Consider the following 27,634-nt stretch of genomic DNA (forward strand, 5'->3'; position numbering starts at 1 on the left):
TGACGCGGGGCTCGAACTCACGGACCGCGAGATCGTGACCTGGCTGAAGTCGGACGCTTAACCGACTGCACCACCCAGGCGCCCCTCTTTCTTTTTTTTAAATGTCTATCAATTTTGAGAGAGAGAGCGAGAGTGCACAAGGGGCAGAGAAAGAGGGAGAAAGAGAATCCCAAGCAGGCTCCATGCTGCCAGTGCAGAGAGAATGCAGGGCTCTATCCCATGTACAGCAATACCATGATGCAGGCTGACATTAAGAGTGGGACGCTTAACCAACTGACCCATCCAGACACCCCTATGAACATTTCTTATGTCCCCCAAATTATCTCTCCATCTCATCAGTTTTTTTTAATTTTTTTAATGTTTTTATTTATTTTTTGAGACAGAGAGAGACAGAGCATGAGCAGGGGAGGGGCAGAGAGAGAGGGAGACACAGAATCTGAAGCAGGCTCCAGGCTCTGAGCTGTCAGCACAGAGCCTGACGTGAGGCTCGAACTCACAGACTGTGAGACCATGACCTGAGCTGATGTCAGACACTTAACCAACTGAGCCACACAGGCACCCCTCCATCTCATCAGTTTTTAATGATTACATAGTAGTCTACCACTGATAGGTATTTAACTGGTCTTCTTATCTTGGATGTGTAGAGTATTTCTAGATTTTTGTTTGTTTGTTGTTTTATCATGTAAGTAATTCTGCAGTAGTTATTTTTGTGAATAAATATATGTGTGCCTCCCTGATGATTCCCTCAGAATACTCCTGAAAAGTACAAATTCTGTGTCTAACAATATGGATATTATAAGTCTTTTATAACATAGCTATCAAGAATAATATGAGAGTGCACACTTTATCATACCTTTGCCAACACTGAGTATTATTGTTAATTTTCAAGCTTTTTATCTTTATTTTTTTTTATTTTTTTATTTTTTAACGTTTATTTATTTTTGAGACAGAGAGAGACAGAGCATGAACGAGGGAGGGTCAGAGAGAGGGAGACACAGAATCCGAAACAGGCTCCAGGCTCCGAGCTGTCAGCACAGAGCCCAACGCGGGGCTCGAACTCACGGACCGTGAGATCGTGACCTGAGCCGAGGTCGGCTGCTCAACCGACTGAGCCACCCAGGCGCCCCAAGCTTTTTATCTTTAAAAAGTAGTTGTACATCCTCATTAAAATAGAAATAGGGTTATTTGAACCACTAGTAGCAATAAGCAGTGTATTAGAAACATAACTCCAAATAAATGATAGCATCGGAATGTCCAGTCTTGGCCACTTTAGGTTGTAATTATACTGCTTTCTCAATCCATTTGACTATCCATTTTAATACCTTTAATATTTCATATGTTGTGTTCAAATGAATTGTTTTTTTCTCGCAGTATAATAAACCAGCGAAGAAATGGAAGGTTATGACTCAGGAATTCATTAATCAGCACACAGTGGAACACAAAGGAAAACAAATCTGTAAATACTTTCTGGAAGGGAGATGTATTAAGGTAAATTTATAGTGATATCTCATGAGTCATTTTAACTTCCAAAATAATCTTTAAAATTTAGTCTTTTGGGGGTGGTTAGGTTTTTCATTTCTCATATAGTTGTCATAAAGCTATTTCTTTGAAATGTATCTTGCATGGAAATACTGTACCACAGAGCTCATTTAATTATATTCTGGGACAGTAATATACTTTGTTAAATCAGGTTTTATTTAACAAACACATAATGCTGACTATGTGGCAAGTACTGTTCAAAGTGGATCACTAATATTAAACATTTTAATCTTTACGGCAAACCTATGAAGTAGTTACTGTTATTCTCCCCACTTTATTTTTTTATTTTTTTTAATGTTTATTTATTTCTTTTGAGAGAGAGAGAGAGAGAGTAGGGGAGGGGCAGAGAGAGAGAGGGAGACAGAGAATCCCAAGCAGGTTTTGTGCTGTCAGCGCAGAGCTGAAGCAGGTTCAGTCTCACAAACCATGAGATCCTGGCCTGAGCTGGAACCAAGAGTCAGACACTTAACTGACTCAGCCACCCAGGCACCTCATATTTTCCCCACTTTAAACATGGCCAAACCAGGAGATTAATTAAGTGACCACAGTAGCTCAGCTAGAAATGATGAGTGCTGGTAGAGCCAGGCAGTAGCCTCTGAGGCCATGCTCACTGTGCGGCCTCTGTACATGGCCACATCCACTGTCTTGGGCAAGAATTCCAAGGGATTGCTTGAATTATTATTAGCTCTTTATTTAAAGACTGAAGATGTGTCCATAGTTCTACCATGAAATACCATAGAGAAAATTCAATGTTTCTCTTTTTCTCTTCTTTTTTTGCTTTTCTTTTTTGTGACAGGGAGATCAATGTAAATTTGATCATGATGCAGAGTTGGAGAAGAGAAAAGAGATCTGCAAATTTTATTTACAAGGATATTGTACCAAAGGAGAGAACTGCATTTATATGCATAATATCCTTTATTAAAAATATGTTAACCAAAATATTGAGGTTGTAAAACATTACTGAGGTATTTATTTATTTATTTATTTATTAACATTACTGAGGTTTTTAAAAATCCTAGGTACAACCTCTACAGGCTACTTTGGTTGTAAATTTAAAATGGCACATTACATAAACCAAGTCTAGGTAGCCTTTGTGCTTCGAAAGGGCAAACTGAGGTATTCTCTAGGAAAATAAAATAACTTCCCTTTGGAAAAGAAAATCTGTGAACTAAAGGTACTTTATATTTAATATACTCAGCTTATAAGTACTTCAAGCAACTGTACTTCCTAAAGGAGTAGTTGGCAAACTGTTTATTCTATGACTTAATTATTTTACTTATGAATATAAGTATTAAGTTATTGAACATTATAAAACCGAAGTCTCATCAAATCTTATCACACAGTGACAAACACAGTACATTCTTCCCTATTTCTCTTTGGATATCTATACATTTAAATTGTAACTCCTGTCCCCACTCAGATTGGTGTTTCATTATACATAATTCTTCTTTTAAAAAAATTTTTATATATCTATATCTTTGTGTCTATCTATATCTAAATCTCATGAATCTTTCCATGTTAACTGCCCCCCATTATGTTGCTGGTTATTCATCACCATTTATAACTAATGGAGCCTTTCCTCCCTGATTTGAAACTCCATCTTCATCGTAGATGAAGTGTTTACATGTATGTTTTGGTTTTGTTCTGGACTTTCTGTTGGGCTCCATGGATCTGTTTGCCCTAATGTCTGTGTTGCTTTGCTGTGATTATTTCTGTCTTGCCAGCAAACTGATATTTCACAGATCCTCACATTTATTTCTTCCACCTAAAGTTTAAAATAGTCTTATGTAGGTCAAAAAATAATATTAACAAATTAAGTAAAAAATCCCTTTTTATCATAGAGCTAAATATAAAAAATGAAACCATACAAATCAAATGATTTTTATGAATGGATTCCTTCATAATCCAGAAGAGTAGAAAACTTTCCCAAGTCTGACTTAAAATCCAGAAGCAATAAAAGATTGAAAATTTGCACAAAAATTTTTAAACTCGCATGACAAAAATATGACCTATGTAGCCAAAGATAAATAATAAAATGAGAAAAATTATTTGCAACTTACATCACTTACAGAGAGATAGCCTTAATACATGAGTTTCTAAAAATTGAAAAGAAAAATGAGCAAGACATACAGATAATTTTCATAGAGAAATGCAGATGTTCCCAAAATGTTATAAAAAGACGCTCCATCCTGTTCATAATATAATGTATGTCGAGATACCATTTGTAGCTTCCAGATTTGCAAAAATTAAAAGTGAGAGCAAGGTTTGTTAGCAAGGCTGTGAAAAAACAGATGACATTCCAACTTTGTGGTAAGAATGCAAAATTGTTCACGCCTATAGATGGGAGCTTGGCAGGCTCTGGCAAAATTACATGTGAATTCACCCTTTTCTAATTGGTCTGGGCAGTAATTACTGATGGCTGCTAAACTCATTAGGTGAAATGTTGGTGAGCAACTTTATAATTGGTAGATTGGGCTGACAGCACTGGGGCTGACTGCTTGGTCTTAACCTCACTAAAAAAAGCCAACTATACGTTAAATGCCTCCTAATACGATGCAGTACAGAGTGTTTAAACACCATCTATTGACAAATAGTAAAATTAACAAATGATACAAAAATCAAGAAGGACTTCTAGAGATCAATAAAGGAAATTTGAGAGGTCTATTAACTGGATGCAATTTATGGATCATGTTTGGATCCTGATGTGAATAAAGCTGTTATATAAAAAGACATTTTTTGGAAACAGTCTGGAAAATTTGTGTATTGACAGTATCAGATGAAATTAATGCGCTAATTTTTTCAGATTGATGGTAAGGTTGTGATTGCTAAGAAAAATATTCCTTATCCATTTGAAATAAATTTGGAAACATTTTCTGACGTAATGTATTTGGAATGTGCTGTGTTTCATATACTCCAGTGTTTGTGGGGAGAGTCGAGAAGAGAGTATAGGAGTGATAAAGATCTCACAGAATTCCAAATGATGAAAATTGTTGAACCTACATGGCCAGCAGGAGGGAGCTCATTTTCTCTCTACTTTGGTACATGTTTGATAATTTTCAAGTTGACTTTTTTTAATCCTAAGTAATCTCACTCTTCATGGATAACCATGCTAACAATATGGTGTGAAGCCTTCAAGATTTTTTTTCCATGCTGAGGTATGTGTGTATGACTGGATGTATATATGTATATATTTTTACACATAAGTTTTTACAAAAACGTGACCCAGCTATGGTTGTTAAGGTTGTATTTTTTTTTAATTTAATATTTATACCTTTAGTTGGTATGGATTATTTTTTAATGTGTGATGTGCAGTAAGGACCTTATTTTTTTTCCAGATGGTTACACTTATTGTCTCATCTTCACTGATTTAAAATGGCATCTTGACCAGATCTACCTCTATACTACTATTACACATTGTGCTGTTTGATTTTTCCCCTCTCTAATAGTATATTTGATATGTAATAGGGCAAATAATCCTCCTTTCTCTATCAAAATGTTATAATAAATTTGACTTACTCAAGAAAAGGAAATCTTTTTAAGCTTTGGCATATTTCTTTTTTTTTTTTTTTTTTTTTAAATTTTTTTTTTCAACGTTTTTTTTTATTTATTTTTGGGACAGAGAGAGACAGAGCATGAACGGGGGAGGGGCAGAGAGAGAGGGAGACACAGAATCGGAAACAGGCTCCAGGCTCCGAGCCATCAGCCCAGAGCCCGACGCGGGGCTCGAACTCACGGACCGCGAGATCGTGACCTGGCTGAAGTCGGACGCTTAACCGACTGCGCCACCCAGGCGCCCCTTTGGCATATTTCTTTAGAAACCAAACACCTTATTGAAATAAAAGCTTTCAGCCTATTCTTACATTTTCCCCATAGGGTTATGTCATCTGTAAATAATAACAACTACTTCTTTTATCACATTTAAGCTTCTTAATTTTCATTATATTGGCTACACTTCCAGCATGATGTTCAACAGTAGTGATTGTGACAGACATAATACATGTTTTAATGATAGTGCTTCTTTCCTTTGGCTTGTGGCTGTAGGTTTTTTTTGTTTTTGTTTTTAAGATTTTATTTTTAAGTGAATTCTAACACCTAATGTGGGGCTCAACAATAGAACCCTGAGATTGAGGTACCCATACTCCATCGACTGAGTCAGCCAGGCACCCCTTGTGACTATAGTTCTAAGATACATTTTTTTTATGTTTATTTTTGAGAGAAAGAGAGAGACAGAGAGCAGGGGAGGGGCAGAGAGAGGAAGACACAGAATCCAAAGCAGGCTCCAGGCTCTGAGCTGTCAGCACAGAGCCTGATGCAGGCTCAAACTCACAGACTGTGAGATCATGACTTGAACCGAAGTCGGACACTTAACCAACTGAGGCGTCCCTAAGATTTTTTAAATCAAGTTAAGTAACTGTGTTCTTATTTTACTAAGAGGTTTTTATTTTTATTTTAAGTCAAAAAAAGATTTTGAATTTTAGCAGTTGCCTTTTGTATCTGCTGAGATGATCATATGATTTCTCTCTCTTGATCTTGTCAATGTAATGATTATAGTAATAAGTATGCTAAAACCACTCAGGAATTCCCTGAACATAAACACAAATGGTATATTTTTTTAATAAACTTAATGGATTTAATATTTTCTTTAGAAGTTTGAGGTTTGTCTCCAAAATCATGAGAATGATTTGCTTATAGTTTTCATGTTGGGATATTTGACTTTAACATGACATATCAAGCCCTTTTGTTTTCTTCATAGATATAAGCTCTTGCTACAAAATTTGTTTTATATAATATTTTTATTATGGAAAATTACAGGACTTACGTAACTAGAATACTATAGTATTTGCTATAACAATTGTAAGTATTTTTTCTTTAAAAAATTTCTAGTTTAATATAGTAAGAAAGATTTAAAGTTTTTGAATGTTTGCTGCCTAATTAAAATACTTAATCTTAAAATAAAAAAATAAGTCGTCTAATCTGACATGATTGTAGAAAATTTAGTATGATATGATTGACTCAGCACAGTTATGTTTTGTGGTTTAAAAATATTGGGGTTTGATTTTACTTGGTTTATTCCTTAATATTTTTATTTACATGAATTTCCATGTAAGTTCTATCACAGTGGAGCGAAATGTTACCAAGGAGACAATTGTAAATTTTCCCATGATGATCTGACTAAAGAAACAAAGAAACTTTTGGACAAAGTAAGTACTGTGTTTTGCACTTCAGTTATTTGTTAGGTCTCACCACAAATTCATTTGACTTGACTCATGTTTTACAAATTACATTTCATAAAACCCTCCTGAGAAATCAAGGGTTTGCTATTTTAGGTTTTAATCCATTAACGTAGTGTGTTAAAGGGGCGCCTGGGTGGCTCATTCAGTTAAGCGTCCGACGTTGGCTCAGGTCATGATCTCACAGTCTGTGGTTTCAAGCCCCGCATCGGGCCCTGTGCTGACAACTCAGAGCCTGGAGCCGGCTTCGGATTCTGTGTCTCCCTCTCTCTCTGCCCTCTTCTGCTCATGCTCTGTCTGTGTCTCTGTCTCTCTCAAAAGTAAATATTAAAAAAAATTTTTTTTAATGTAGTGTGTTAGAAAAGCAGAAATATTGGGCTAGGAATTAAGAATCTTTTCTTACTCTTGTTCTGCCATTAAAAAGCTAATGTACTTTGAGAAATATCCTTTACCATTTTGAATCTCATTATCAAAAATGAGTTTTCTCTCTCTGATCCATTTTAACTTTAAAATGATAATTTTCTAATATCAAAACTAGTTTATTAAAGTGTTCACAGTTTTTAAATGTAAGGAAGAGGGGTGCCTGGGTGGCTCAGTCGGTTGAGCATCCACCTTTGGCTGGGGTCATGACCTCATGGTTTGTGAGTTCAATCCCCATGTTGGCTCTCTTGCTGTCAGCATAGAGCCTGTTTTGGATCCTCTGTCCTTCTCTCTCTGCCCCTCCCTCATTTGCACTCGTCCCTGTCTTTCTTTCTCTCTCTCTGACTCTCTTTCAAAAATAAACATTGAAAAAAATTTTAAATGTAAGGAAGAAAGCTTGTGTTGAAATAGTAATCTTTGCCAATTATTTTTAGGTGTTGAACACTGAAGAAGAAGCCACAAATGAAGATGAAAGAGAATTAGAAGAACTTAGAAAACGGGGCATAACTCCTCTTCCCAAACCACCTCCAGGAGTTGGGCTTCTGCCAACCCCTCCAGAGCATTTTCCCTTTTCTGATCCGGAAGATGATTTTCAGACAGATCTCTCTGATGATTTCAAGAAAATCCCATCTCTTTTTGAAATTGTTGTGAAACCTACTGTGGATTTAGCACATAAGATTGGGAAGAAGTAAGTTAAAATTTTTTTTAGTGATACCATTTTTGCTCCTAAAAATTCTTATTAAGAAACTAACTTGTATTCCACGGTAATCATATAATTAAACTTAAGTAGAGATAGCAGATACCTGGCATTCACCCCAATTGCTACTTCCTACTTTCTCTTTGTCCCCACCCTCCACTGCATGCCATCCACGCTTTTCTCTTTGGAATCCTTAACACAGCTTCAGAAACCTCTCCACACAGTAATCCATCCGGAAGGGCACTGCCAGGTGGATGAATTGATATTTCTCCCAATTTGTTAGGAGGCTGCATGGATACTGATAACACCTTCAGATAGTGACATTAGCATGGCTTAAGAATATTTAGTTCTTTTAGAGAAATATTTCCTTGGGCTAGTAGAGGAAAATCTTTGGATAAGCTGGATCCAGATCTGCATTTTCTAACACCACCATTCCAGCCTTGCTACCCACACCGCAGGGTCTGTGCACCTGGGCCTTAAGTCCTATTGTTGATTGTTCTTTTAACCCTGAATACTCAGGGATCCCTAACAGTGAGATGTCAGCAAATGAGGAACAAGAACTCTATAAGAAACATCATAGTTAATGTGAACCATTAAAATTATTTCTATTAAGGTCAAGAAGAAGACAGGTATGTGCACTGTTGGCTAATACTGTAGATCAGATCCTCGTCAATGCAAAAAGAGAAAGATATAATAGATATAAAGATATAAAATGGCCTGGAGAGACAGGCCATTATTTGGGCAGTTTTCCTCAGTAATCCTGAAGGAACCAACTGCCAAAACTATTAGAAATAGTAGTTAAATTAGTAAGATATCCAGAAAGAAGAACAATAGTCAAAACCTAAAGGTCTTTTTATATGCCACCAGTAATCAATCAGAAATTGAAAAGTTGTATGTTTATATAGTATAATTTTAATTTCATTATGTATTAAAAAAGTTCTGTGTATGCCTAGACTAGGAGAGAACTAATAAAGAAAAATTTATCTTTGGGTGGTGGGATTAGAGGTGATTCTTACTTATTTTTGTACTTTTCTGTATTTTTCAAAATATCTCTGAGTAAGTTTTAGAACAGGTGATAGTGAGTGGCAGTTAAGACTGTGAGCTGAAAATGAAAGCAAGATGCATGTATTGGTGTTTTCACTTGGAGATAATATGGAATAAACTGCTTCTTAAAAACACGTTCTGATATAGAAAAGCACATTCAACCAATACTTACTTAAAAATGTAACATTCTTACTTGCCTCTTTCTTTGAGCTAAGAAATATTCCTTCTGTCTACAGGCCACCAGCATTTTATAATAGTGCCTCACCACCAGGACCACAGTTTCAGGAAGGCAGTCCACATCCTCAACATATCTATAGTTCTGGATCAAGTCCAGGTCCTGGACCCAATATGTCTCAGGGACATAATAGTCCTGTGATGCACCCAGGCTCCCCCGGACATCATCCGTGTGCAGCCGTGCCGCACAGCCCACCTTTGCCACCTGGTCCACCTGGAATTTTAGGTCCTCACAGTCAAGCTGGAGTACTTGTTCAACCAGATCCACCTTTGACACCACCAAGTATGAGTGGTGCTTACCATTGCCCAGGCTTTCCAGAACACATGATGAAAGTACCTAGAGAGAATCACTGTTCTCCAAGTTCGTCATACCTGCAAAGTACTGGTGAAATGCAGCTCAACACCAGTTACGAGTCCGTACAAAACCCAGCCGAGTTTTATGATAATTACTATTCACAGCATGTTGTACATAATTTCCAGCCACCCAATAACTCTGGTGGTAAGTTTTCCTTTTGAAATAACTCATTTTTAATTTAAAATCTTTGGAGTTATCTGTCTTTCATTAAAAACATAAGAATGTATGTTTTAAATAAAGCTAAGTAAAATGTAATGAAATTGAAACCATAAACATGTTTTTTTTTTTTAAGTTTATTTTGAGAGAGAGAGCATGCATGAGAGCACAAATGAAGTTGGACAGAGAGAGAGGGAGAGAGAGAATCCCAAGCAGGCTCTGCCCTGTCAGCACAGAGCCCCACACTGGGCTTGATCTCATGAACCACAAGATCATGGCCTGAGCCAAAATCAGGTTGGCCACTTAACCAACTGAGCTACCCAGGTGCCCCCAAAACCATAAAATATGTTTTAAATTTAACCAAACATTGGTTACACCAGAACTTTAGATAGTTTTAAAAAATATTTACAATCACATAATAATTTGGTAATCAAATGTAGTTAGTATTAGAGCTTCAATTTGTTATAACTCACCGTGGTGCCCTCTAGAGGAGTTCTGTGCTAAATTCGCATCTGTGTCTTTCTGTGTTATGTGTATAGATGGCATGTGGCATGTTGAATTTGCCCAGCATCAGCCTCCGGTTGTTCAAGATTCCCCAAACCGGGGTGGCGGATCTGACGGCAGCAGCAACACGACGGGCCACGGCCCCCTGCCTGCACCAGGTCTCCTTCCTGCAGTGCAGAGAGCTCTTTTTGTGAGACTTACTCAGAAATACCAAGAAGAAGATGAACCAAGCAGCACCCAGCCTCAGAGGGCACCAAGCAAGGAAGAAGGTGTGTCAGGTGCTGTGATAGCATCTTACTTTGGATTACTTGGTTCCTGAAACGGTCTTGGATAGGTTAAAACTTGGAAAAGGAGTTCCTCTAAACTATCTATTCTATTTCCAATTTACCTCGTAGCTCCTATCTGCTTGGAATTGATTGTGGTTTCCAGGGCCATACATGCTTTAGTAATTAATTGCAAAAAGTTTGATCTGAAGCTATAATATGAGGCCTGGCTGAGCAGACTTGCTAATAAGTCCTGTGTTTGGAAGAAAGAAATAGAAACAGGACATCTTCCAGTTCAGGAAGTTTGACTTCTAGCCCAAGTTTAAATGACTCAGTTATTAGAGAAGTTTTTGTGGGCACAGGCTGTGTATTTCAGGTTCTACTATATTATGAAGGAGTATTCTTTTTAATATAAAAGATTATGTGGAGGGGCGCCTGGGTGGCTCAGTCGGTTAAACGTCCAACTTCGGCTCAGGTCATGATCTCACAGTCCATGAATTTGAGCCCCACGTCAGGCTCTGTGCTGACAGCTCAGAGCCTGGAGCCTGCTTCAGATTCTGTCTCTCTCTCTCTCTCTCTCTCTGCCCCTCCCCTGCTATGCTCTGTCTCTCTCTGTCTCAAAAAATAAATAAAAACATTATTTAAAAAAAATTTTTTTTAAAGATTATGTGGAGACACCAAGTTTACCCTAGTGGTTTTGATATTGATAAGTGTATAGCAATTAGTTAATTGAGAGAAAGCTTAAAGCATCAAATTTTTATGAATTACAAAATTGATGTGTTTACCCACTCTATTTTGTGTGTGTGTGTGTGTGTGTGTGTATTTCCTTTTTCTTAACTGCACACCCACTGTGGGGCTCAAACACACGACTCAGACCAAGAGTCACACTCTCCACCAACTGAGCCAGCCTGGTGCCCATTTGCCCACTCTTAAATATAAAATTTATAAATAACTGTGTAGAACTAGATAACATTAGGTAGCTACAAGCTATTATATAAACATTGTTTGTTGCCTTTTCAAAGAAGGTAGCATTAACTTTTCATTTATTTAACATCATGGGGAAACGAGGAATTCCTAATAAGTTAATTTCCTGTACAATTTATGTTTGCTCCTTTAAGTGCTAAAACTTAATTTTAAGAAAAAACAATTTTCATTATTTTCTATAAAGTTTTACAAACATTTGTATTTTCATAAATAAGAAAATTACAAATTTTCTAGATATAAAATTTTGTACTATAATATTATATAATTGGTGATGTTTTATGAGAGTTTTTTCTCTGTGTCCAGAAAAAATCTTGAACAGCTAGGTTTTTTGTGTTTGTGTTCATTTTTATAAATTTTAATGCCCTTATAAGTTTATCTGTCCTTTGATAAAAAGCTGATAACTGTCATTTCCTATCTAATATCTCCTTTCCATTGGGCTATCTCTACTGGTTTGCTTTCCTTCTGTCATATACTCATTCTCATTCCAAATAGGATTTAAGATTGCTTATAGATATGAAAGTCAAAATAAAATAGCATTTTCCTTATATGGATCAGATTTGGATCATCTTAGCTATTTGGATCAAGTAACAAATTCTGTGAGGAGTGAAATTCCTATACAGAAGTATTTAAAATAATGGCAATAGGTAAAAGCTTTAGGCTTCCTGAGGTCACTGAGAAGAAGAAAAGAGATCTAGTGTGTAGAAGTAGCCTGTTGTTGTTGTTGTTGTTGTTGTTGTTGTTGTTGTTGTTGTTTTGAAAGCTAGCTCACTTTTTTTTTCTATTGAGAAGAGAGCGCAAGCAGGGGAGGGCCCAAGGGAGAGGGAGGGAGAGAATCTTAAGCAGGCTCCACCATCAGTTCAGGGCCCAACATGGGGCTCAATCTCATGACCATGAGATCATGACCTGAGCCAAAATCCAGAGCAGGAAGCTTAACTGACTCAGCCACCCAGATGCCCCTAAAAGTAGTTTTCTTCAGACACTGAGATATGAGTAAAACTTTTTTCATTTGTGTTGGGACACCTGGCTGGCTGAGTCGGTGAAGCATGCGACTCTTGATCTTGGGGTTGTTAAGTTTGAGCCCCATATTGGGCAGGGGGATTACTTAAAAATAAAATCTTTAAAAAAAACACTTTTTTCCATTGTGATATAATCTATACAATTTTTGAAATTTACTTTAAGACTTTTCTTATGTTTATTTATTTTGAAAGGGAAAGAGAGCAGGGGAGGGGCAGAGAGAGAGAGGAAGGAGAGAGAGAGAGAGAGAGAGAGAGAGAGAGAGAGAGAGAGAGAGAGAGAGAATTCCAAGCAGGTTCTGTGCTGTCAGTGCAGAGCCTGAGCGGGGTTCGAGTTCACCAACTGTGAGATCATGTCCTGAGCTGAAATCAAGAGTTGGTCACTCAACCGACTGAGCCACCCGCATGCCCCAGTCTGTACAATTTTAAACCACACTTTTCAGCCTAAATTTCAGTACTTGTTTTGCAAGCTCTGTTCAAACTAAATGTGTAACACTGAAGTTCCATGTAATAGAAACACATTAATGAAATGAAATGAGGTAAAATGAGAATATTTACAATATTCTATTCATCCAAGATATTCTAGTATGTATATGTATGTATGAGTGTGTGTGTATGAGTGTATGTGTGTAACCAATTCAGAGTTAATGTATGTTGTTTTAATGGAAAGGAAGGAGACTCCCCTTCTGCAGCATCAGTTTATAATCCCTTCTGTACTACTAGAGAGAATACCTCTGATAGTTAAGCTTCTTAACAGTGTATCTAACACACTAAGGTTACATAGACTAGGAGTAAGGTCTGAAGTGTTCCCATAAAGTGTATAGATTTCAGGATGTTAGTTTTGTTACTTTTAATTTTAAATGTTTAAATAGCTAATATATTCACATATGTCAACATCTAAAAATATAATAAGCTATAAATGAAAAATCTCTACGTCATCCCTCATTTGGTCAGTTCCCATTGCTTCCTTAACCAGTACTATTAGTGTTTTTGTTTTCTTTCCAGATTTTTAAAAAGTATTTCTCCCTTGTTATCTTGATAAATCCAGAGCTATGAAACCTGAGTATTACTTGAATTAAAGACATCCAAAACATTTGGTGTTCTTTTCCAAGAGTATTTCTCTTCTTACCCAACTCTGTCATACCACACACACTTTGGCCAGTCGGAATGAAAGGTTCTGACTTTCTCCTGGCTGGAAGGACATTACACATATTCTAGTATCACACTTCTTTCTTTATGGAGTATAACGACTAAATTGATCATTGTCATCCCACATCTAATTTTGTTCCAGTGTTGAAACTCTGGCATTTCTATGATGCATTTTCTTGAAGTCAGACTACACTTATTTCAGAAATAGCATGTGTTTTTTAAATTATCTCAATTAAGGCCAAATATGAATGTTTCATTCTTTACAACAAGTTTTTGTCTACATTTAGATGATACTGTTAACTGGTATTCCAGTAGTGAAGAGGAAGAAGGAAGCAGTGTCAAGTCAATACTGAAAACATTACAGAAACAAACAGAAACTTTAAGGAATCAGCAACAACCTTCCACAGAGCTCAGCACTCCTACTGATCCAAGACTTGCTAAAGAGAAAAGTAAAGGAAACCAAGTTGTTGACCCTAGACTTCGTACTATCCCAAGGCAAGACATGAGAAAAGCTTCTGAGTCTGCCCCGCTGGATCTTAGACTTGCATGGGATCCCAGAAAATTAAGAGGGAATGGAAGTAGTCACACAGGATCTTCCGTTGGTGGAACAAAGTTTGATTCACACCATGCAAATGCTGGCTCTGTCAAACACAAAAGAGGAGATGATGATGATGAAGATACAGAAAGAGAATTGAGAGAAAAAGCTTTCTTAATACCTTTGGATTCTTCCCCTGGTATAATCCTCCAGGATCCAAGGTCACAACTGAGACAGTTCAGTCACATTAAAATGGATATTATCCTAACCAAACCCAACTTTGCAAAACACATCGTGTGGGCTCCCGAAGACTTACTTCCAGTCCCCTTACCTAAACCTGACCCAGTATCTTCAATCAATTTACCTCTACCCCCTCTTATAGCTGACCAGAGGCTCAATAGGTTATGGAATACAAAAAGCGATCTTCATCAAAACACCGTGCCCATTGATTCAAAATTAGCAGCCAAAGCCAAAATTAACACAACAAACAGAGAAGGCTACCTAGAACAATTTGGGGACTTACATAGTTCAGGAAGTAAGTTAGGAGATCCTAGGCTACAAAAAAATTTTGATCCTAGACTTCATAGACAGCATGGTACAGAGTCTCATCAGGCAGTTACAAAGGATTCACATACATTAAAGAGTGCCCCTCACTTAACCAGATCAAACCCTGGTTCATCACAGCCCTCAGGGGCAATAACTAGCAATTCTAGTCCCGGGGCCTTGCCTCCATATGCCCCTAAACTCTCCTCTTCAGCTGGCCTTCCACTGGGAACTCCAAGTTCAGTTCTTAGTGGCATTAGTTTGTATGACCCTAGGGAGCATGGTTCATCATCTACATCAGAGCTAGCAACAGAAAATGCAGAGAACCAGAAAAAAAGTGGTAGTTTAAAAAGTAGTGACAAAAATGAACCTCCTCCCGGAGAGGCAATCCCGCCACAGAAAACCAGTCCGAACGTGGAAGTCACTGTTGATGGGCCAGTTGACCCACAGGCAGATAATCTCAGGAGTTCTGGTGTGGTTCAGGTCCCAGCAGTGCACAGTCTTCCTATTCAGGCATTAACAGGCTTAATTAGACCCCAGTACAGCGATCCAAGGCAGTCAAGACAGCCAGGACAGATGAGTCCCACCCCAGAAAATGATCCCGGTAAAGAACCAGATGACAAATCTCTGAAAGAGGTTTTTAAAACTTTTGATCCAACTGCTTCACCATTTTGTTAGCTATTGTGTAATTAAGCGGTTCTTTTCACTCTTGTGACTATTGCAGTCCTCTGCTGTTTTGTAACTGGTTTACCTCTATAGTTTATTTATTTTTAAATTATAAATACTTTTCAGCTGCTAGTATCAGAACCACATGAAGTTATATCCTCTAAAGCCTGTGGTATTTTATATAATATTTTTATAACTTTAAGAGACTGTAGTAATTGACATAGAAACTTATCTATCATGTTAGCTTCGGTAGAAGTACTTTTATCGTAAATAAACCATCATGAACTCAACACTCTGCCCAAATATATGCCAGTTGTCTTTCATAATCAATGTTTAGATAAACGATTACCACTTTTATATGGTTGTTAGTTTCAAGCAATATGATGTACATTACTTTTGAGCAACAGTATTTTGACTAGGATCTTCTCTATTTGTCAACCCAGAACTGATTAATATGTAATGCTAACTGCTAACTAAAATGTAAAATTAAGTAAAGAAAACATTTTTAAAATCACAATTAGCAGAGCAGTTCATGTTTAAGGGCATCACTTTTATTAGTATTGGCAATATTATTTGTGTAAATGAAGCATTTGAATGTCCTATCTTTTAAAAGTATTTTATTGTATACTGTATCATAGAAGTTGGAGATACATAGATTGTTTTTGCTAAAGTGGAAAATTCCCAAGTTCTCTAACATAACTTTTTAGTTTTTCATATTAAATAGTTATGAGTTATTGCTGTGTTACATTGTGATGTTTATGTGTTTCAATGTTTTTTGTCTTCAGCAGCATAATTTATATTACTTTTTCAAATGATGTAGCTGCAATAATTGTATTCATCATGACTTTGGTAATTTTTAACAAAATTTTAATAGATCCAGTGACAGTCTGTAGTGATTATTGCATTGATAATGTTTTAAATGTCCAGGTTCTATATTTTTTCTTAAATAGCAAGAAAACACAGAGATGGTATAATCAACTGTATATGGCTACCAATAAAGAATCTCTTTCAGATCTCTCCTGACTGGCATTCTGTAACAGAGGAGACTGCCTGGTATTTACAGTATTTAATGTCCTCATAGATTGGAAATCTCCTAAGTTGGTTAGAAATTGTATTTGTATGAAAACTAATTTGTATTCATTCTTGTGTATTTATTGCAGTATATAAGTAATGGCAGCCCTATTTGTTTTATACATATATTATTTATAACAGAAACTAAGTATTACACTAATATTCATATCTTGAACTGGATGTGTGTGACAGTGTTTGTTGGTAACAACTCCAATAAGTAACTTGAAAACAGAGCATTTCATTATAAAAGATAATGAAAGTGGGGGAAATCATTTGATCCTTGGATGAAAACAGCTACCCCTGAAAAGTGATTTTAAAAACATATAGCAAAATATTTCTGTAGGAACCTAACACTTAGATAGCATATGTTAACTATTAATGCATATTTTTTCTATTCACTTCTTCACTTTTTTGTTTTTGTTTTGTTTTGCTTTGATTCCATGCTTAAATGGAGTTGCAGCTAAGTGAACAACAACTCTGCTTACCCAAGAAGTTCATTGTGTTCTAAGTGGAAGGACAGTTGTTTGAGGAGATGTGAATTTCTACTATTTATACTTTGGTTACATTGTTGCCTAACATGGCTCTGGATAACATTTTTGTTTAAAAATGTACTTTAAAGCCACCATAGAAAATATTTTCTGGTTTCCTATCCACATGAACTTTATTATACACACATACATATATATAATACTCCTTTTTCAGGGAAAAAATCAGTAAAATTGCTGAATTTTAGTAATTAAATGGATAATTTTAGCAAATCTCTAATTCCCTTGTGTATTTTATAATTATATTAAGTAATGCTATTTATATTTTAAATATCATACAAAAAAGATAATTTGGCTTGTTAAAGATCAAAATAGAATCCAAATTCTTAACAGAAGATCCTTTTTCCCAAGAGATGTTGAACTATTAATTAAAAAGTAAGGTTTAAATATCATTAATGCAAGTTACAATGTTCACTTGATCAGTATTTTTGAGCCCCTATTATCTCAGCTAGTGTCCTATAGGCTATTTTATAAGAAAGTGTGGACTTAGTTTAAAATTTAACAATATATTTTATATGAAAATTTTATATTTATGTTTAAAATAATGATTTTAATTTGTGGTCTTTTTTAATTGAGATAACTTTAGCTTAAGGGATATCCTATCGTATCCTGTCAACTTAGATTATCTTAATCTTATTTTTTCCTTTTTCTCACCAAAATCTAATAACCCATTTCCGCTGATGAATAACCTCCTTTAAGATGAATTGGTGTTTGTTAGAATCCATGTAAGTTGATTTACACCAGCACACTGAAATAGGGACTTTATGTCCCTATTCTTATAAGCCAAACATTTACAGATAACAGAGGTAACTTGTGTCCTAAAAGAGTCTGGATGAGACTCACTGACTGAGATGTAACTTAACTATTCATACTGGTTTGTGGCAGAAGGTTTATCCCTATTTACTGTGATGTTGAGTGGAATGGGATATATCAGTGTTACATTGGAATACCCAGGTGATCATAATTTAGATTGGGCAACTACTTTCCCATATCTTGTTTAGTCTTTGCCCAAAACTCCTGTCTCTGGAGCTTTCCCAGTTAGGACCTCATTCTGAACCCTGAAAGAAAACCAAATATTGGAGTGATACCAAATTCTGCTTCATCAATTAGGTCTGCTTCTGTAGTAGGGACCCTCTGTTACCCAGCTCTATGTACCAAACCCCAGAATTAGGGTGCAAGCAAAACAGCCTAAGTAGGAGATTAGATTTGCTTAGGTTTCTATTTGTCTTTTTAACTTGCCATAAGGATTTTAAATAGTAGTTTTCCTTGCTAGTCCTACTTATTTTAAGAGTGGAAGAATAGTTGATTAGTAAAGAAATCCTGCATAAGCTTACATATAAGCCGCTTTGCTGAATTAATTAGAAGAGAGAGAAGGAAAGGAGAACTTAAGAGGGCTAGGGGGTTTAAGGACCATGAATTCATATTGTTCTAAATTGATATATGGATTTTTTTTTCTCAATGTCCAGTTCCTTATCTGTGAAATGGGTATAATTTTGACTGCTCATAGATTTGATACAGTGAATGAATTATTATTTTAAAGCATTTTAAAATGTAAAATTGGTTTATAACTTTTGCAAACATAATCATTATACTTCCACTAGGGTGCATTTAGCTGTACAAATTCCAAAGTAACACGGTTTGTGTGGTTTACCAGTTTTATGAAATTTCAGATGATATACATTAAAGACACAATAGAATTGTGTAAGAAGTTATTTTGCAGAATATTAACCCATGAAGTTAGCAACTCCCCCTTAACATTTTGTGTGTTAGTAAGACATAGGACTTTCGTATTTTAGAGCTTTATGGACTTGTAGTGTCTATTCAAGATCTGATCGCTCTGCCCATTTTGTACAAGTTGGATATTGATAAAGGGTTAAAAATGCTGACAGTCCATATTGCATGGTGTATTTGCTTCAATTATAGCATGTGTGCTGTGGGCAAAGTGGCCCATTTATTCATTGTAACAGCCATTGGCCTTAGAAACAACAGAGATGTTTACTCCCATTTCTTAGTATGTATTTCTGCAAGCACATGACACAGAGGTATTTCTGAGTGCCCACTTGCTTGATAAAGGTGTCATTTTCCTTTGTTCATGGCAATTTAAAGTTTGGCACTTCCTAGGGACCTAAATGTGAGGTCTTGTCAAAATCCTTCCAGTTACACAACACAGAGTCTTAAGGTGGAGATGTTCTCCCCGAGTTCACCCTTCTGGGCGTAAGGGCTGTGTCTCAGAGGGGTGGTCTGCGCTCAAGGCTGTAACTTGGAGGGGTTGTGTGCAGTCACGGGGTCGGCTGATAGGGCCCCTGCACATTTCAGTAATTGGGCTTTTTGTGAATATCCAAAATGAAGAGCTGTAATTATCTTTTCAGAAATGGGTTGGCAGTGTTTGATCACATTATGGTCAAAATTAAGTCTAGTAGGGTATGTAAGTCGTTAATAAACTTAGTTTAAATAAGGCTTAGTTTAGGAAATGTTAGCTTTAACAAAATGTAACCAAACAGGGCTTGAGTGTCTAGAGCTGTTTTCCTCACGTGTGTGTTTATTGTTTAGCATTTATGGAATGTCTTTACCCAAAGTGTTTAATGTGATTTACAGACCCAGTTTCAGTAGCTACCAATCACCAAATTGCTGGGCTTTTGTTTTGTTTCGTTTGTTTTTGCTGGGGTTTTGTTTTGAGTATGTTGTTTATCAGCAGTATCTGCCAGTTGTAACAAAGCCTGTATTAACCTTCTTTTCTTGGAAAGGATACAGACCTAAGAAAGGACTTTAGGTTACCATCAACATAATATTTAGAATTTCTAATTTTTAAATAAGAAATAAAAAGCACATTTTAAATTGTATTTTATGCTTTTGGAGGCAAGACCGGTATGTGCCTCCCTACTTTGCTGTTTCCCCACAGCAACAAGCCTAGTTCTAGGCACACAGGTGGGTGCTTTGTTAATTGCTTCCCAATATCCATCCAAGTTTAGATTTTCATGTGGCAGAGCCACTCCATGGTTGTGTCCAAGAGTACAATTCATAAAGTATACCTCCTTCAGTGGGCACAAGGTACCTACCTTCTCTTTTTTGTTTCCCCTTCCCATCTCCCAACCAAACAATGTAAAGGTAGGGTTATGGCAGCTTAACATTTCTACAATAATTCATAACTCCAAGAGCCCTCCAGTTTTATAAGTTAACTTTACTACTTCATGGTAGAAATTTGAATTGGTCAATAATTTATTCCTGTAGATCTATGAAGGATTCTTTCTGTAACCAGAAAGAACTGCAGAATCAGAGACCTCTTTTTATTTTACAATATATTTGTCTAATTTCTCTCTTCCTGTTCTCAAAATATCAACCACAATTATGAAGTTATGCCCCACCTGGTGAAATTCCAATAACATTAAAATTTTTCTTTATCCCAACACCTCGAAAGGTAATTTATCCTTTAATGTCATGAATTGGACTCTATATTGGGTCCTGCATGTTGCTTAATACCCTTCATTACCCTTTGGAATAGAACAATCATGTGTTGCAGTGGGCAAAATCATTGTGGGCATAGAGAAAATCTATTTCTCTATGTATTTTATAGCCTTGTTTTTCCTTGAATCTCTTGTCTTTAAAACTTTAAATTTGTCAGAAGAAGTTAATATATAGCTAATATAGCATTTTAGAAAAATATTAGCTCCGAATTATCAGACCCCACACTTGTTTTGCTCATTACTGATTTTAATACCTCTGTGAGGGTATTAAGGTTAAGAGGGGCAGTAAAATTTGCATTAGCTAATACTATTTCGTCAGAGGTCTGATACATAGTTTATTGTAAAACAAATATATAGAGCCTCCCCCCAAAAACAACTAGCCATGTTATTCCCAGACCTCCATTATGAGCAATATTTTCATATTAGTTGTCAGCGATAGACTATACGTTTTATATGCTTTTTAAATAGAGAAAGTGAAAAATAATGAACTAATCATTGTTACTAGAGGTTTTCGTCCACCTCTGTTTTACAGAAGTTTGCCTTCCATTTGTTTGAGAGGGAAGTCAAATAAGATAGGAGAATATCTTTTCAGAAGGTAGAATGATATTTCCTTATAAAAGTGACAATCAAGAAATAGTCATTTGTATACTTGCCAAAGTTTCAAGAAGAATTTTACATTCCTGACCCTAAATCCACGGCTCCCCACCCAGGATTCAGAAAGGGCTCAGTGTAGATCCAGGTTTCCGCGGCCCAGGTCCTTTTGTTTTTAGTCCAGGGCTTCTATGCTTGCACATGACTAAGACATTGATGGCACTTGTGTCCTAGGATTCAGTGTGTGTCTGTGTTTGGAGGCGGGGTTTGGGATTGGGGTGGGGGAGGAGCAGTCTGTGTTCAGACTTATGATCATCCATTTTTTATCAGGTATCCAAGTACCATCTGTGGGCCAAAACGTAGGTTCAACCTATTCAGAATGAGGTGGGATTTTAAAACAAAAAAAAATTTCTAATGTTATTATTTAATTTCCCCCAGTTGTATCTCAAATGTTGGGGAAATGCTGCCTTGACTGTTTTACTTTGCAAGGTTTTAGTAGATACCAATTTAGTAAATTAACTATACTGTCTGTTCAAAAGATACCAGCAGGGTGTATTTTGCTAAACTGATAAATTATTCTACTTAAAGACTAACAAATCATTTGGTAAAATCAGGAATATTATTTCTTTTCATTTACTAATAACTTTCCAAGTTACCTTCTGTTGTTGCAAGTTTCTGTAATTTTTTCCTGTCATACCTTTCTATTGTCTGACTTTAAATAAAAATGTTTCTAATAATATCTGTCTAGCACTGTGTTGCTTTTCTTTAATAAATCTTCTTCCTTTAAAGACAGAATACAGGGGAGCATGTACTCGTATGAGGACTTACAAATGGACCCCATCCCAGGCCTTCCTGAAAGAAAGAGATGGTAGTCCTTCAGTGTATTGGAGGCACAGAGATTGTGCTTCACTTAGCCACACAGGTTAGTAGCATCCGAAGTCCTCTATTTCCTGAGACTGCCGGCATTCTGGACATGTAAGTATCTCTTAGATGAGCTCACATTAATTTTCTAATGTTTATTTATTTCTGAGACAGAGAGAGACAGAGCATGAATGGCGGAGGGGCAGAGAGAGAGGGAGACACAGAATCTGAAACAGTTTCCAGGCTCTGAGCTGTCCGCACAGAGCCCAACGCGGGGCTCGAACTCATGGACTGTGAGATCACGACCTGAGCCAAAGTCAGACGCTTAATCGACTGAGCCACCCAGGCGCCCCTAGCTCACAATTTTCTATTAAAGGATCAAATCAAAGAGGTTGCTAGCAAATGGACTGCTTAGAGCAGAACAGGACCCCTCAGGACCAGAGTGGGACCTCATCACAGAGGGAGGGCTCAGAACAATGGGGTATGCACTTCCCTTTGAGATAGGAGCAACAAAGAAGTGACTGATCATGACTCCCTCAAAGGCCCGGAAGCTTCATTAAAAGATGTTTTCTGGTTTCTGTTCTAATGTGTTCACTGGCCAAGGACACACTGTCTTGAATAAGGGGGACTTGTAGATTCCTGGACTTACCTATTGAGCAACTCTGTGGAAAAGTCTTCTTTGAGAGCTAGCAATCTCGTCCTGGAGCATACTCTCCTGAGCAGTGCAACACTGGGTGAGCCGGGACTTCCCAGAGCATCACCTTCCTCATAGACAAAATTGGGATCCATCACTCATTTGAGAAAGATTTGTTTGAACAGTCAGCATATGCTAGTAGGTGTTGGGTTACAGAGATGGATAGGATAGACTGCTTTTATATCCTACATTTCCCGAATGAAAAATGTATGCGAAACCCCAGTGTGCAAACTGGATGAAAGTGGAGACATTCTGGCTGACGTTGGGGTGGGGTGCCAGATCCCACAGCTGAATCACCTCAAAGGAACGCGAACAGAGTGCGAGAGACCTCATCTGAATCCTCCACACCGCAAGCAAATCGTACAATGCAGCTATCATCCTTTCACTCATTGCCTTAAAAGCCCTCCAGGGTTTCCCTTATCTGCACAAAAAGTCCAAACTCCATGGCTTTGTATTCCAGGATTCTTTTCCAGTGCCTTCCCCACTCTGGTTGTCACACCCCTGGATCAGCAGAGAACTAATTGTGCTGTCTGCGAATGAGCTGAGAATTTGTCCTCTGTTGCACTGTGAGCTCTTATTCTATTTGCCTCTATTTCCCCAGGACCTCGAGTGGTTTCTGGGTTTCTGTTCCTCAGCAGGAGCTCCCTCAATAATCGCTAGGGCGTGACAGACTGGAATTGCAGATCAGAGGCCTTTATCCACACGGGTGGCTCCCACAGCCTTGTCAAAAGTCTACAAAAAAGTTCGAGACTTGAATTTTGGCTTCAAAGTATTACAAGAGATTGTAAAGGTGAAATGTTTATTTTGTTTTTGTTTTTTTTTAATTTTTTTTTAACGTTTATTTATTTTTGAGACAGAGAGAGACAGAGCATGAACGGGGGAGGGGCACAGAGAGAGGGAGACACAGAATCGGAAGCAGGCTCCAGGCTCTGAGCCATCAGCCCAGAGCCCGACGCGGGGCTCGAACTCACGGACCGCGAGATCGTGACCTGAGCTGAAGTCGGACGCTTAACCGACTGAGCCACCCAGGCGCCCCAGAAATGTTTATTTTGAAAGCAACATTATTAAATACTGTCATAATGTGTATAATGAATAATTATATAACTTTGTATTTTACACATGCATAGAAACACATGCATAAATATATGTGTACATACACAGTGTGGAAGACTGGGTGCCTTTACTACACTAGAGTGAGATCTTTAATTTTTTTTTAATGTTTATTTTTGAGAGAGAGAGAGACACAGTGTGAGCAGGGGAGGGGCAGAGAGAGAGGGAGTCACAGAATCCAAAGCTGGCTCCAGACTGAGCTGTCAGCACAGAGCCGGATGTGGGGATTGAACCCACGGACCATGAGATTATGACCTGAGCAAAGTCAGATGCTTGCTTAACTGAGCCACTCAGGTGCCCCATGGAGTGAGATCTTTAGAAATTATCAGGAGGTCAACACATAGCCCTGCTTCCAATCCAGAATTTAAAACCAAGAAATATCCTGGAAGACAGGAAGTGGGGCATATTCTATAAACCTGGAGCTTCACTGCTGTGAATTATATTTCTGTGTGTGTGTGTGTGTGTGTGTGTGTGTACACACATACAAAAAAAATGGGAGATTGCCTAGTTTTCTGTACTTTGTGCAATATTTTTACCAGGAAGATATTTTAGCTAGTTGTGAATAACCACCTATGCTTTATGTATTCATTCAGCAAATACTAAGCACCTATTCTTTGTCAGGCTCCACAATAGGCTCTGGGGATTCAGACGCAAATGGGGCAGATGGGCTTGGAGTTTACAGTTGAATGGAGGAGACTGAGATGCAGGAAGCATGTAACTACAGTGGCCGGGTGCCACTTCTCGTGGCCGCTGAGCCACAGGGTGCTTGGAGAAGGACCCAATGCTGCAATGCTCCCTCTCTTCCAGGGAGGAACTTGTCCTGTACGTGTTTCAGCCCCTTACAGGCAGGACAGCTGAGTCTGATCGCCATCTGGAGGCCATGTTGGATAACTGCTCACAGATGGAGTAGCAAACCCATCCCTCGCACACCTCTAACACTGAACGCTTTGGGCTCCGTGCTAGGTGTCAGGGGTGAACAGATGAGACACACACGATACAGATCCCATCCTTGTGGCAAGATTCAACCCAGCTTCACCTCACCCTCAAACTGGTACCTGTCTCCCTCACAGGCCTTTCCAAAAGCCTCCCCTCCCAACTGTCTGGAGCAACTGGGAAGGGCTCTCCCTCCCCACCATGGCACTGGGGTAGAGACCGGATGCCTGAAGCGACAAGCCTATCCTTAAAACGCTTTGCTCTGACGTGCAGTGGTTCTTCAGCAAGGGCCAAAGAGCCGGCAGCAGTCTGGCTCCTGGTTCCCCTGTGCTTGGGGCAAAGGGTTTGAAGCCACAAAGAGACCTAAACAAAATTGCAAATTAGAGAGGATAAAGGGTGACAATGTGGAGGAGAGAACAGGTGGAGGTGGGGGAAGGGAGCAAAGGGAATAAAAAGCTGCAGTCAGCAAAGGGGAAAACTGCAGAGAGGAGGCCCACGGAGGAGAGAGTGTCAAGAAGCAAGAGGTCCCTGGAGTTGGACCAGTCAAGAACTCAGGGAGACCAAATTCGGAGAAGAGCCCATTGCATCTGACAAATTGGAAAAAAAAAATGAAAAATGAAGCCAGAGTTTTGAAGGATTGGTGGATGGTAAGGAAACAAAACAGCAGTGATAGATTAATATTTCTTGGAACTTGGTTCTGAATAGCAGGAGAAGACCCAGGGAATGTTTCTGAAAAAGGAGACTCAAACATGAGCCAGAGAAAAGGTAGTTTGAAAAGAGAAACAAATACTTCCCCTGCTGGCCAAGAGGGAGTAACAGAGGCTAGGTTACACACACACACACACACACACACACACACACACACCCTTCATCCCCAGAACAGCCAGATGAAACATACAAAACAATAGAGTTCAGAGTTGGACCCCAGGCAGCATAGGACAGTCACCCTTAAGAGAGATTAAACCCAACAGGCAATTCATACTTCTAGTTGCAGATTTCAATACCCTTTGCTCAAAATGGATGGAAAAAGTAGAATGAACATCAGGGAACATCATGGAAAACTTGAACAACAGAGTCGATCAACTTGCCCCAGCTGGTGTTCATAGAAGACTCCACCTACCAACAGCAGAATGTACATTCTTTCCTACTGCACGTGGAACATGTATCCAGATAAACTATACCCCAGGCCCCAAAACAAACTCAGTAAACTTAAAAGGATTCAAATAATACAAAGAATGTCTTTTGACCACAAAGGAATTAAATCCGAAATCAAAACAGAAAAAAATACCTGGAAATTCCCCCCAAATACTTTGAAACTAAATAACACAGTTGCAGATAATCCATGGTCAACAAAGAATTCAAAAAGGAAATTAGAATGTATGAGAAAGAAAACCATAAAAATTGGAGGCTAATGCTGAAGTAGTGCTTAGAAATCACAGCAGTAAAAGCCTGTAATAGAAAAGAATGCTAGAGAATAATGATCTCTGGTTGCACATGCAGAAACTTGAAAAGGAGAACAAGTTAAGCGCAAAGGCACGATAACGAATATCAAAGAGGGGCACCTGGGTGGCTCAGTTAGTTCAGTGTCTCTTGGTTTTGGCTCAGGTTATGATTTCCTGGTTCATGGGCTCCAGCCCCACGTTGGACTCACTGCTGTCAGCACAGAGCCCACTTCAGATCCTCTGTACCCTTCTCTCTCTGCCCTTCCCCCACTCACATGTGCTCTCTCTCTCTCTCTCAAAAATAAGTAAAACATTAAAAAAAAAAAAAAAAGGGGGCGCCTGGGTGGCGCAGTCGGTTAAGTGTCCGACTTCAGCCAGGTCACGATCTCGCGGTCCGTGAGTTCGAGCCCCGCGTCGGGCTCTGGGCCGATGGCTCGGAGCCTGGAGCCTGTTTCCGATTCTGTGTCTCCCTCTCTCTCTGCCCCTCCCCCGTTCATGCTCTGTCTCTCTCTGTCCCAAAAATAAATAAAAAATGTTGAAAAAAAAAAAAATTAAAAAAAAAAAAAAAAAAGAAATATTAAAGAGAAGGAATCCATGAAGTAGAAAACAGAAATCTAGGAAAGAAAGTCAATAAAATCAAAAGTTGGTTATTTAAAAAGATAAATAAAATGGATAAATCTCTACATCCAACTTTCAGAAGAAAACCTGGGAGGAAATCTTGGGACCTAAGTATGGCCAAGAGTCCTGAGCATCTGAAAAGGATCATCTTGCAGTGATCATGCTGAAGGAAAGAAGCCGGGGGGGGGGGGGGGGGGGGTGGGGGGGGGTAGGAAAGAACACTATTACATGATTCCAGTTTAATAAAAATCCTAGAAAATGCAAACCAATCTTCAAGTAGCCACGCAAACCAGTCCTTATAGGGAGCTCATCCCAGGCTAACACAAACTTCAGTTTCCCCATACCTTGAACTTGACTGACCTCCCCAGTGTAACCTACACATCTTTCAGTACCTGGCTTCCTGCACAACTGATACTGTTCTCACTTTGCAACACCTTAATAAAGGCTTAAGCTAACAGGGCATCGATGTTTTTCCCCCTCCTCCTACAGTCTACATGTGATGTTCCTTCTAAGCCCAGAAACTAAAGTATCATTCCCAGGGGATCAGCCTCACCAGGGGCCCAGGGACATTCCTCCTCACTGGGAGGACTGCCAAGGCAGCTCTGTGCAAGGCCTAGCCCCTGCCCCCCCCCCCCAGCTGCCCAACCCCCATGTAGAAGGTTCTACAATGTGAGCCTATTTCAGCCTAAGAGTCACTCCCCACTCTGGGCTGCCCATCTCAGGGCCAAGGCACACATCAATAGACAGTCTGACTCAGAGAGTATTTCTCAGTCTTTAGAATGCTTCTGGAACCAGGGCTGCTAATGTTGGGGGCCCTTCTGTGCTTGTTTTTCGCAGGCCCAGCTCGTCATAGTCCAGGTTTAAGGTTTCTCGAAGTCTGTGCCTTAGCAGTTTTCTTCTCCACTGCACACAGAAGGCAGCAACTTCCAGTTCTTCTGGATCTGAGGAAGGCTGTCTCAAGCCCTGGAGGAGACA

The 27,634-nt window shown here is 38.4% G+C and overlaps 2 protein-coding genes across 15 annotated transcripts in view; one reads left to right on the forward strand and one right to left on the reverse strand.

Annotated features, from left to right (window-relative positions):
• ZC3H6 (zinc finger CCCH-type containing 6) overlaps positions 1–16,348 on the forward strand; it is a 69,816-nt gene extending 53,468 nt beyond the window's left edge. Inside the window, exons 6-12 of one of the 2 annotated variants that reach the window (XM_058683296.1) lie at positions 1,372–1,488; positions 2,336–2,447; positions 6,631–6,740; positions 7,625–7,878; positions 9,168–9,664; positions 10,216–10,458; positions 13,877–16,348. In XM_058683296.1, the coding sequence (XP_058539279.1) occupies positions 1,372–1,488; positions 2,336–2,447; positions 6,631–6,740; positions 7,625–7,878; positions 9,168–9,664; positions 10,216–10,458; positions 13,877–15,345 (2,802 nt within the window). In that variant the 3' untranslated portion in view covers positions 15,346–16,348. The remainder of the gene's footprint in view (positions 1–1,371; positions 1,489–2,335; positions 2,448–6,630; positions 6,741–7,624; positions 7,879–9,167; positions 9,665–10,215; positions 10,459–13,876) is intronic. The other variant, XM_058683297.1, reaches the window with a different exon arrangement.
• An 11,072-nt stretch (positions 16,349–27,420) lies between these two features.
• The window catches only part of LOC131484740 (uncharacterized), a 36,476-nt gene continuing 36,262 nt past the window's right edge, over positions 27,421–27,634 (reverse strand). For all 13 annotated transcript variants that reach the window (XM_058683300.1, XM_058683309.1, XM_058683306.1 and 10 more), the window contains one exon: positions 27,421–27,622. In XM_058683300.1, coding sequence (XP_058539283.1) covers positions 27,434–27,622 — 189 coding nt within the window. In that variant the 3' untranslated portion in view covers positions 27,421–27,433. The remainder of the gene's footprint in view (positions 27,623–27,634) is intronic.

This window comes from Neofelis nebulosa, chromosome 9 (genome assembly GCF_028018385.1).
Source record: "Neofelis nebulosa isolate mNeoNeb1 chromosome 9, mNeoNeb1.pri, whole genome shotgun sequence".
NCBI lineage: Eukaryota > Metazoa > Chordata > Mammalia > Carnivora > Felidae > Neofelis > Neofelis nebulosa.